Below are 12,202 nucleotides of genomic sequence, written 5' to 3'. Positions count from 1 at the left end.
AAAATAACAACAAATGCATATAATGGATCTTCACCATTAACTTTTCAAGATATTCTTCTTTGGATTCATTTCTTTTTCTAAACCTTAGTCACTAAATTTTAGGTTAAAGTAGTTGGTACCTTGTACCATCCATTAAAAACAAAAACAACCCCATTTTTTAAAATTAAGATCCAGTGATATTCTAAACAATATTGAAATGTTTAGAGTTATTTATGACCCCACAAAGATTTTGTGTGACTCAAATTAACCCTTTATGGCATAGATATAAGATATGAAGAACTTAAGACATCAATTACACATTTACACTCTTTCTAAGCGTGGCTTAAAGGCTTATAAAATCAAATCCAACCTATATTTAGTGCATGTTGATTAACTAAATCAAAGATTAGATAGAAACCCTAATTTTCTTTGTGAAAGTGAGATAAGAAAAGCTTGATTGAGGATTCAAATGCAAGATGGAGATCTTAAGAAGATTTAAGATCATGTGTAAAGTGCCTTTGAGAGGAGAAAGGATTAGTTCCTTACTAAAGCACCTTTAGTGAGCCATTCTAGTGAGATTTTCATGGAGAATTTAGAAAGATTTTGATGGGGTTAAGAAAAGACATCACCTTAAGGTCCTCAACCTCTTAGACCACTCACAATTTATTGGAGTAAAATAATTCTTTTGACATTTTATAGCTAAATTTAGGTAGTTCTATATTTTCTCTCCACACATAATGTAAAAAATGCTTGATTGAAGTATAAGTCCGTACTTCTTGTTAACTACAAACATACAATTAAGGGCACAATAACTAGAGCTTATTTATTTTGTCAAATTAATGTGTTGTTGACTATAAATTGACTTAACAAATCAACTCTACTGGATCATAAATGAGAACATGAATGTTTACAAGAATTTCCACTTGCACCAAATAGAACCTAAATTAATTACCTTCCATGCCCTAAAACACTATCAACGGTGAAAAGAATGTTGGTCTTATGACGATATTAAATTGCTATAAGAACACGAGCGAGTTTGAACTCAAGAACCATATACACATTTTGGCTTTTAAGTTTTAACCTCTAAAGGCTCTAATACCATACTTTTACAAAATGATAGCGATCGGACTCGACTACCATAATTTGAAGCAGACTTAGTAAATCTTTGTTTAAGAAAAACCTTTAGTGACGGTTAGAAGTCGTTTCCAAAGGTCATTTTACGTAAGAAGCCATCATTTGTCAAGGCTTATGCAGTGTATCTATAAAAGGGACTTTAGGTATTCTTTTTCTTTGTTGTCATCATCACAAAAAAGCATGAATTTCTAAGATTTTGGAGTGACGATAGCAAGTGAAATTGAAAGAATAGAATTGTAGGCGGGCTTAGTGGGTGACTATAAATTTTATACACATCTTCATTAGTATATGATATCTTCTTTTATTGGTGACATGTATTTCTTTTGCCACCTCACTTTTTATATTTTAAATGTCCACGTGAGGTTTCTAAAAGTATGAGGGAATCTTATCTGCTTTTATGATGTCATATCCAAATGAGAGTCTAATGGGATTTATCAAAATAAAAATAGAAAAGGACTAATGGGCAATGGCAATGAAAACCCTCATCCACTTACATTAGCTAATCAATTGTAAAAAAAAATGAAGGAGTAGCCGAGGGTTCAAACAGACCCTGGGCAGATTGCTAACGTGGCAGCGCCATGTCAGCAATTTTGCCTAGGTGGCATGAACCTTGGATTCTATCATTTTAACCCGTCATTTTCGTCTGTTCTCATTTTGGTTCCTCGGTATGATATATTTTGGATCGTAGATAAAATCAACACTACAAATTTTACTCTCTCAATATACGTTTACCAAACCCATGTCATTCCTCCTTCCTTTCTGTCGAGTTATTCGTTTTTCCAAATTAGGTTTTTTCTTTCTTCGATTAAATCTCTAGAAGAACTCGAGTTTTTCTAGAGAGGGAGAAAGGAAACCAGACTGCCCCTAATGGAGTAGTGAAGGTTCTACGCTGTTTGAACCTTCGACTGCTTTATCATTTTTGCGGGAGAAAAAGGGGCGGCGGTCATGAGAGAGTGAAGATTAGTCAAAGTAAGGAATGTTGGTGGGAGATAAATATTTTCTGTTTCGGAAGAGATTAGGGAGGGGTGAACGTCGGTTGGATAACCGACTTTTTGAGCGTATACTTAGTCTGATCCAAAGGGTTCAGTTATTGCAAATCTCAATCCGAACCAATCGATTCATTGTTTGCCAAAAGTTAAAATTTTATCAAAAACAAACAATCGAATTTTTCAACTTTAAAACCTACCACAATTATACTTAAAACGTGCAATAAATTAGTATTATCTCACAAACCATTAAATCTACATGTATGTAATTAATTCGAAGTAATTTATCAACATTCGAAGAAGATAACAAAACGATAAAAATTGAATCTCCACCATCAATCATATATTCTTACATATATAATATATAGAAGATAATAATAAATGGTTTGGTTCGGTTATCTGTCAAACATATCCATGAACCGAACCAAACCATTCGGGTTTGACATTTTAGTATCCAAACCAAGCCGAATAACAATTGGATCGGTTCCCAAACCGCCAAAATCTGTTTGGATCGGATTGGTCGGTTTGCATACTAAATGTACACCCCTAGAAGACATAATACGTTTTTATGTCTCAAATTCCAAACCTAGAAAGTGAAACCTAATTTGGTGATTATTCCAGCCAAAAGTTGTTAACAGGTCAAACCCATGACTTATAAGGAGGAAATCAACTTAGTAACCACTCAAACACAAAATTGTTGAGACTTGAGAAGTACCATGTATCTATGTTTTTTATTTTCTAGTTCTAATGGTCAGGCACACCAAAAAAAAGATAAATTTATATTCAAAAGGAAGTTGAGGATCAACATTTCTTCCTACACCAAGGAACTTCATCGTAAATTGTTTTTACTCTGTAGATCTATAAGCTCCCTTGAAAGTTGGTTTATGGCCGGACTCGAAGGAAGTAATAAGCGGATATACAAATCTGAATATGGTAAAAGAATCGTGGGCGACAACGACTAACATCTTGTACAAATTTGGTCAATTGGTCATGGCAGACCGTTCACGTCAATTTTTTGCGGGACCAAGAAGCATTGGTGTATGTAGATATGTCACCTAAAGCCTCATTAACCCACAAATAGCTAAATTTTATTCAGGTACATTAGTCACGTGGTCTATTTTTTTTTGTTGAAAGACGTGGTCTAGTTAAGCCATAATAAAATGAGGAGGGTCTCTTATTTTTCTTTTTCTTTTTTTTCTTTTTTTTTTTTTTTGTAGAATGTAAAATATGTTAGGTTATATGGCTATATATTCTGAACAATGTCCTCATCCCTAAATTATACCTAAATACTAGGGGCATAACAAGATTACACGTCTTAAACCATTGACTCTTTTCTATGATTGGTTGTCAGACATTTTTACCGAGAAATATAAGGAATGAGAGAATCTTGCTGCTTAGATTCTGTATTAACAAACTAGAGAGAGAAAGGGAGAGAGGGAAAAATAGTTTTATTTATTTAAAATTGTTTTGTTAATCGGTTTAGTCTATCATAAGATTACTATAAATATGTATTTTTTGTTATCTTGATCAAGTTGTTCTTGTTGAAAGAGGATATATATGATGGGTGAGAATGAGAAGTATTTTAATTATCTTAACTTTGATAATAATCAAGTACTATTAGGAGATCAAAATATTCATGATTATCCTAACTTTGATGATAATCAAGTATTAGGAGATCAAGATATTCATGATGATCTTATTAACTTTGATAATCAAGAATTACTCGAAACTGATCATCATCATTATCATGCTGGTGGATTAAGTAGATCATTAACCAAACCTTTTAATCATCAACAAGATCAGGTGGTAAGTACTGATGGATTCAAGTTTATCTTTTAATAATCTTTTATTGTTTTTTTTTCCTTGTGTTATACTATATTATTAGAACTTCTCTATCTTTGGGTGGTTTGTTTTGAAAATCTTTTTTGAATTTGGTTTGATTTTTAGTTGAACCATTGAAGTTATAGAGTATATATATTTTTTTAATGGATTCTACAAGGTTATCTCTCTCTTTCTTTTTGGGTGGTCTAATGGTTTTGAAAGACAACGACTCTAATTTTTACTGTTAACTAAAAAATGTTACCTCCTCGGACTCCCACTTGAACTGAATGAGTCTCCCTCCACTGGGTTGAGTATACTTTTTGCATGCATGGGTTTAAATCCATTGATAATAAAAATAATTTATCAACAATATCTTTTTTTTTTTTTTTTTAGTTTGTTTCAATGGAATCTACAAGGTAAACTCTCTCTCTCTCTCTCTCTCACACACACACTCTCTAGTATGATGATTTTTTTTTGGGTTTTTGTTTTTGAAGGATGAAAGCATTCCTTGGGAGGAATTAAAACCTTTAGGTTTGAAATTGACAATAACTCAATCTCTTTTGGACACTGTTCAAAGAAGTTTATCTCAAAAGAACAAAACTAGTCTTCTAAATCAGAAAACAACTAACTACGAAAAAGCGAAAGCTATTAGGGCCAACAATTTTCCCACTGAAAAGTTGTGCAAGAAACCGAATGCTATTAGGGCCAACAATCTTCCCACTGAAAAGTCGTCCGAGAAACCGAAAGCTTGGAATGTTTGGGCGATATCTTTTACAATTGGCAATTGGAAGGTATTACTAATTTTTTCTCTATATCCAATGCTAAATTCTTGATTAACAAGAGATAAAACAGTGAAGTACTTGTTATGGGAATTGAATTTTGAATTTTGAGTTTTGGTAGGAAGAATCAAAACATGTCGGAGACTTGGTTGCTAAGTGTTACTATAAAAAGTGTATAATCATATGGGAAGTGTTAGATGGACCACTAGATAGACGACTAAAGAGTAAGCTCGAAATAAAATGGGCGGATATTTCAGCGATTAGAGCAACCTTTCCAAAGAACGAACCTGCGATCCTAGAGATAGAGGTCAGACGTGATTCGCTCTTACGTTTTTTCTTTATCCAACTATTGTAGTTTTCGAATATACTAACGCAAGAGTGGAACATTTTGTTAACTTTCAGTTAAGTAAAGCTCCAACTTTCTACAAAGAGTCGATTCCACAACCTCGAAAGCACACTATATGGCAAGAAGTCGGAGATTTTACGGAAGGCCAAGCACAATTATACAGGTGACAAGAACATTACTTGTAAAATCGTAATCTAGCCCTCTCTCTCTCACACACACACACACTTCCAACGAATCCAACCCTATAAAGCTTAATCTTTTGATATCGTTTACGTGATGTTATTAATGATCGAATGGTTCTTATGCAGGAGACATCAAGTTGTTTTTCCCGAAGGAACCTTCGAAAATCACTACCGAACTCTTCTAGAATCCGATAAACGATTGTTCACGTTGAGTCAAAAACCTTTTCCTACTTGGAATTCGCCCTTGTTTCAGTCTAATCTCTATGGGTATCAAGATTATTACCCAGTTTTTAATGGAAATCAACCTGAACAGCTAATGTTGCGGTTTGCTTACCCAGGCATCCAACGGCCTACTGTTTGTCCTTATGAATATCAAAGATTCAATCAAATAACTAGGTCACCACTTGCTCCTATAAACCAAACTTATGTACAAATGCCAGGTATGAACACAAACAAGTTGTTTCTTTTCTATTTCCATTCGAATCTTCAAATATTAATCTCATTTAAGTATTGATCTAATGATATTTCATGCAGTTATGAATGGTCTACTTATGGAAGATAATATCAACTATCGCATTCAACAACAACAACAACAACAAACTTTCCCTACAAATGAGGTGAGAATGAACCAGGAAATGATTTCTGATATCAACCAAGATCAACCTCATCATGATGAGTCTTTCCTGAACGAATCGATGACAAACCAGGAAATGATATATACACCAATGGATGAAAAAAATCAAGTTCAAGACCTACCCTTGGTTTCTCATACCAACCAAGCTCAAGTTCATGATTCTTTCCTAGACGAAACGAGAACAAAACAGGAAATGACTTACAGATCAGTAGGAGAAGTAAATCAAGTTCAAAACCTACCCATGATTCCTCCTATAAATGAAGTTGGAGCTCATACTTTACTTCCTTTTCCCAATCAATTTTATGATCTTGATTCAAATGGTTGGTGTCAAAATGATGCCATTCTTAACCAGCAGGTGTTAAATAAACCAGTCCCAATGGCTTGTACAGATTATAATAATGAAGGATTTTCGACGAGACCATGGTCTTCAAATGACATATTTGAATACAAGTCGTATTCGACAAATAAAGACTCTTCAAACTGTGGAACTTCGATCAGTTCGTTAAATCCAAGTAGTACATACGATGATATTTACAGTTGTTTCGGTGATGTTCCGGGTACTCGTGATCGTATCAATAAGGATTTGCCCACGGAGATCGGGCCGTTTTCATCTTTAGGATTTGAAGCAACATCAGATAATGGTGAAAAAAACATTGGTACTTCTCTTTATCATAAAATTTGTAATGGTTTTAGATAATATTGTATTGATGATGTTTTTGTAGGTTTAGTTGGGAGTAAAATGAACACAATAATTGTGTTGAAGTACTTTGTGTTTTCAAAATCAAGAGTTTGATTTTGCTTAGTTTGAACAGATTAAGAGAGTTCAGTTATGTTGTTATTAAGAGAGAAAATTTTTTGAAAATTTTTTTTAAAGAGAGAGAGAAGAGAAAAAAAAAATGGGGGTTTGAAGGTCGCCGGCCGGAAAATTGGCCGCCCGACGACTTAGCCGGAGAAGACGATGAGGTGGCGATAACGTGAGGTGGCAGAGAGAGGTAATGAGATGGAAGAGAGAGAAATGATGACTAGTTAGCGGTAACTGAAAAAGGAGACCATATGGGTATTTTTGCTAAAGTAGGGGGCCAGACAGGAAGCTGGTCATAAAATTGGGGGCCATTTGGGAAATAACCCATAAAAAAATGACATTTTGATTATATTAAACACATTAGATTACACAATAATATCCAATTTTCATATCGAATGAACTGTTTGGTTTTACAAATGATATCAGAGCACATTAGATTAAACTATTGAGACTCTTGGTCTTTTTTTTTTTGAAGCCACGGGAATCGATTTCCCTTCATAAGTGATAAAATCACATAGTTTACATAGATGAAATTGTTATTTCTCTCTTCCAACTTCATGCGAGTTGCATACCTTTAAATGCAAAGTGTCTCGTGAATAAGAAAGAAATTGGACTAGACTCTGACGAAGAAAGATAGAAAAAAGATGAAAGGATCCTAAAGATCAGAAATGAAAAGACCCTCAAGGTCAACAAAACAACTGATAATACAAATAAAGAAAATACTAATCAAACATCCCCGTCACATTCTCCGGAAAACCGCTATTGTCGCCGGAAAACTGCCACCATTGCCGAAAAACTGCCGTCATAACCGGAAAAGCCACCGTCATCTCCGAAAAGCCGCCACCACCATAGAAGAACCTCCAATATAATAGTACTAAATATAGATAATTTCTTCTTCTGTATTCTTTTCGAAATTGAGTCACTGTTGTCTTAATAATCCGATTGAAATTGGTGTGTGAATCTTTTTATTCACAACAAAATCGTTAAAATTGACATCCCAAATGAATTGATACCCTTGATAGAATACTTCGATGAGAATTCATCTACATCTTCACCATCGACAAGTGCAGATCTGAATCATCGATTCCGAAATATTAACTAGTTCATCAATCGCTTCCATGGATTGTACGATCTTCGAGTTGTTTCTATGATGCGCAAAAAAGATAGCCTAGAGGGAATTAATGGTTGTATTCTTCATATCCTCCATGAATCTAAGTAGAGAAGTAAAATCTCTTACTCTTTCTCCAGTAACCGTGCAAGAAGATACGATTAGACCCTAGAAACTATAATGGAGGGATACTAACTACTACAAGGGAAAGAGGAAAGGAGATCCGGCGAAAGGAGGGCCCTTCGCCGGAAGAACAAAGCAGATCTGACGACGGTTATAAGAGATAGAGACAGAAAGTGATAGACAATATCGCAGATTTTTTTAGTAGTACTTACTTATCTTTGAAGCTTTCGTATGTTATTATGTTATTGTACTTGGTAAATAGGTTTGGAACTAAATGATTTATTTTTTTGTTGAAAGTGGAACTAAATGAATTAACTCCTTGAATAAATTTAGACTCTTGGTCTTGTAGGGGTGGTAAGAAGGTTTTTTGTATATTTAACTATGGAGACAAAATTCATATTGAATGATGATTTAGATTGTTAATTGTCGCTAGACAAACAAAATGACTACAAATACAAATATTAGATCTTAAACATCAACTTTTGAAGATCTTCCTTTTTGGATTCTATATTCTTGCTCTAACCCCTTGGCTGTTTATTTCTAGGTTAAAGTAGTTGGTACCTTGTACCATCCATTAAAAACTAATTCAAATTTTAAAATTAAGATCTAGCGATATTCTAACAATATTGAAATGTCTTGAGTTTTTTATGACCCCACAAAGATTTTGGGTGACTCACATTAACCCTTTATGGCATAGATATCAAGAACTTAAGACATCAATTAGACTCTTTCTAAGCGTGGCTCAAAAACTTATAAAATCAAATCCAACCTATATTTAGTGCATGTTGATTAACTAAATCAAAGATTAGATAGTAACCCTAATTTTCTTTGTGAAAGTGAGATAAGAAAAACTTTTTTTTTTTTGGAAAAAGATAAGAAAAACTTGATTGAGGATTAAAATGTAGATGGAGATCTTAAGAAGATTTAAGATCATGTGTAAAGTGCCTTTGAGAGGGGAAGGATTAGTTCCTGACTAAAGTACCTTTAGTGAGCCATTCTAGAGAGATTTTTGTGGAGATTCTAGAAAGATTTTGATGGGGTAAGAGCAAGTCCAGCCCCAGCCCGGCTGAGGCCATAATTTTGAAATTATGGCCTCAGCCACCCGCTCCAAGCCCAGCCGCTTGGAGCGGAGGCTGGGGCTCCTCCTTCAGTCGCCCCTAACATTAGGGGCGACTGAAGGCTCCCCAACATGACCGTTGGGGAGTCCCAACGGGCATGTTGGGGTGATCCTAGCCGTTGGATTTTATCCAACGGCTAGGATCTTCTCCCATTTATTTATTTTTTATTTTTTTTAATGTAAATAATAAATTTGTAATTTTAATTAGTTTTAATTCTTTTTAAAATTCTAGAAAAACTTAAATATTAATAATTAAAATACATCCCACCAAATGTCGGTCCCCGAATAATTTTTCAACTTTGGAAAAAAAAAATATTATTTCGAAAATAGTTCAAACACGTGTTTTATATATACATAAAATCAAACACGTTTTTCGCACACCGACTAAAAGTCCACACACGCGTTTCCCACATGAACAAATTTACGGCCTCAAGAGAGACTGGGACTGGAGCTGAATTTTAGAGGCTGAGCTGAAGTCAAAAATTTTGGGTGAAAAAGTGATTTTTTCGGCCTAAGACAGGCTGGGATTGGACTTGCTCTAAGAAAAGACATCACCTCAACCTCATAGACCAAAAGACATCACCTCAACCTCATAGACCAAAAGACATCACCTCAACCTCTTACACCACTCACAATTTTACTGGAGGAAAATAATATTTTTGACATTTTATAGCTAAATGGAGATTTTTTCTTCTCCACATAGATAATGTAAAAAAATGCTTGATTGATGTATAACAGTATAAGTCCATACTTCTTGTTACCTACAAACATATAAGCAAGGGCAATAATACTAGGACTAGTTTACTTTGTCAAATTCATTTGTGTTTATTATGAAGTTGATATATATGATTGACTTAACAAGTTAACTTTGATTCATAAATGAAAACGTAAGTATATTTCATCTTGTACCTGATGAAACCTACATTACATTACATGCCCTAAAATACTATCCACGAAGATAAGAATGTTAGTCTTCTGATGATATCACATTGGTATAAGAACCGTCTATCTTCTAATAGTTGCAGAGTGTATGACTAATACAATCATGTCAGACTCAAATATCACAACTTACTACAAATGTAGTTGTTTAAAGAACTTTTATTAACGGTTAGAAGTCCTTTCCAAAGGTCATTTTCCCCGAGAAGCCATCATTCGTCAAGGCTTATGCTGTGTATCTATAAAAGAGACTTTTTTTTTTTTTTTGTTAAAAGCTATAAAAGGGACTTTAGGTAGTATTCTTTATTTTTGTTGTCATCATCACAAAGAAGCATGAATTTCTAAGATTTGGGAGTGATGATAGCAAGTGAAATAGAAAGACTAGAATTGTAGGCGGACTTAGTGGGTGACTATAAGTTTTTTACACATCCTTAGTACATATATCTTCCTTTATTGGTGACAAATATATCTTTTGCCACATCATTTTTTATTTTTAGGAAAATGTCCACGTGAGGTTTCTAAAAGTATGAGGGAATCTTATCTGCTTTTATGATGTCACATCCAAATAAGAGTCTAATGGGGTTTATCAAAATAAAAATAGAAAATGACTAATGGGCAATGAAAACCCTCACATCCACTTACATTAGCAAATCAACTGTGAGCAAGATGTAACCACTAAAGTGTATGGTAGACGAATTCTCAAAAAAAATTTGTGAGCAAGAAATAAGGACGAGAGAGAACAAAAATGATAGAGTAGCTCAGTAGCCGAACCTGGGCAGATTGTTGGCGTGCCACATGTCAGCAATTTTGCCCAGTTGGCTCTAAACCTTGAGTTCTATCATTTTTATTCATTTTAACCCGTCATTTTCGGCTGTTCTCATTTTGGTCTTTCAATGTCTAGTAATTTGGACCGTTCATAAAATCAACGGTCCAAAAATTTGTTCTCTCAATTTTCGTTCACTAAACCCGACGAAGCCCATTTCGTTTCTTTCTTCTTACTCTATGCTTCTTCATTCTTTCAAACCTAGGTTTTATGTTTCTTAGAGTAAATCTCTAGAAGAACTCGAGAGATCGGAGAGAGAGAGAGAGAGATTGGAGATATCGGGGAGAGAGAGAGAGAGAGAGAGAGAGAGAGAGAGAGAGAGAGAGAGAGAGAGAGAGAGAGAGAGAGAGAGAGAGAGAGAGAGAGAGAGAGAGAGGAGCAACCGAAGGTGCAATGTCTATTTGAACCTTTGCCTTCTCTATCATTTTTACGGGAGAGAAGGGGCGGCGATCGTGAGAATGAAATCAATCAAAGTAAGAAATGTTGGTAGGAGACAAATATTTTCCGTTTTGGAAAAGATAATTTGTAATTTGTTACTATGTCTCAAACTCCAAGCTTGAGGCATTCCAAGACATTTCAGGATTGTGAAATGTCTGGGTCATTCAAATCCAGACATTTGAGAATCCTGAAATGTCTGAGGCATTCAAATCCAGACATTTGAAAGTCTTAAAATGTCTGAGGCATTCAAATGCAGACATTTAAAAATCCCCGAATGTATGTGGCATCCAATTATAGACAAGATGTCCGCGGACTTTGGTAGACTTCATAGTTTGATGGATTTTGTGAAGGATTTGAGACAAATTTGGAGCCCAAAATGCCTTTACAAAAACAAGAGACATTTGGAGTCCATCATGTGATTAAACACCAATAATAATATTAAAATAATAAATGATCACTAAATGTCTCCATCAATGTCCACAAATATTTATAGATGTCTACGAAAGTCGAAAAATATATTTTTGAAATGTTCATACAGATATATTATTTCATGTGATTAAACAATAGTAGTAATATTAAAATAATAAATGTCTACCAAATGTCCACCAATGTCCACAATATTCACAGATGTCTACGAAAGTCGAAAAATATATTTTTGAAATGTTCATACAAATATATTATTTCATGTGATTAAACAATAATAATAATATTAAAATAATAAATGTCTACCAATTGTCCATCAATGTCCACAAATATATACAGATGCCTACGAAAGTCGAAAAATATATTTTTGAGATGTTCATACAAATATATTATTTCATGTGATTAAACAATAATAAATGTCTACCAAATGTCCATCAATGTCCAGAAATATTCATAGATGTCCACGAAAGTCGAAAAATATAAATTTGAAATGTTCATACAAATATATTATTTACTGTGATTAAACAATAATAATAATATTAAAATAACAAATGTCTACCAAAGTCCATCA

The 12,202-nt window shown here is 34.1% G+C and overlaps 1 protein-coding gene across 1 annotated transcript; it reads left to right on the top strand.

Moving 5' to 3' along the window:
• Positions 1 to 3,628: 3,628 nt before the first annotated feature.
• Positions 3,629 to 6,712, top strand: LOC147559569 (uncharacterized). Its single transcript, XM_086661467.1, has 6 exons — positions 3,629 to 3,905; positions 4,415 to 4,711; positions 4,821 to 5,006; positions 5,102 to 5,208; positions 5,354 to 5,667; positions 5,762 to 6,712. The coding sequence occupies exons 1-6, from the start codon at positions 3,657 to 3,659 to the stop codon at positions 6,556 to 6,558; spliced, it is 1,950 nt and encodes a 649-aa protein (XP_086517593.1). The 5' UTR covers positions 3,629 to 3,656; the 3' UTR covers positions 6,559 to 6,712.
• The last annotated feature ends 5,490 nt before the right edge of the window (positions 6,713 to 12,202 follow it).

The sequence above is a fragment of the Eschscholzia californica genome, unplaced genomic scaffold, assembly GCF_041429995.1.
Source record: "Eschscholzia californica isolate CP2 unplaced genomic scaffold, dmEscCali1.0.p SCAF_2, whole genome shotgun sequence".
Lineage (NCBI taxonomy): Eukaryota > Viridiplantae > Streptophyta > Magnoliopsida > Ranunculales > Papaveraceae > Eschscholzia > Eschscholzia californica.
The sequence above is the reverse complement of the archived record's forward strand: the minus strand, read 5'-3'. Positions and strand labels throughout refer to the sequence as shown.

Bases quoted from the DNA above. Each gene is read 5' to 3' on its own strand.
- LOC147559569 (XM_086661467.1), top strand. From the start codon at position 3,657: ATGATGGGTGAGAATGAGAAGTATTTTAATTATCTTAACTTTGATAAT. The intron at 3,906-4,414 runs GTAAGTACTGAT...TTGTTTTTGAAG, and splicing joins ATCATCAACAAGATCAGGTG to GATGAAAGCATTCCTTGGGA. The intron at 5,209-5,353 runs GTGACAAGAACA...GTTCTTATGCAG, and splicing joins GGCCAAGCACAATTATACAG to GAGACATCAAGTTGTTTTTC.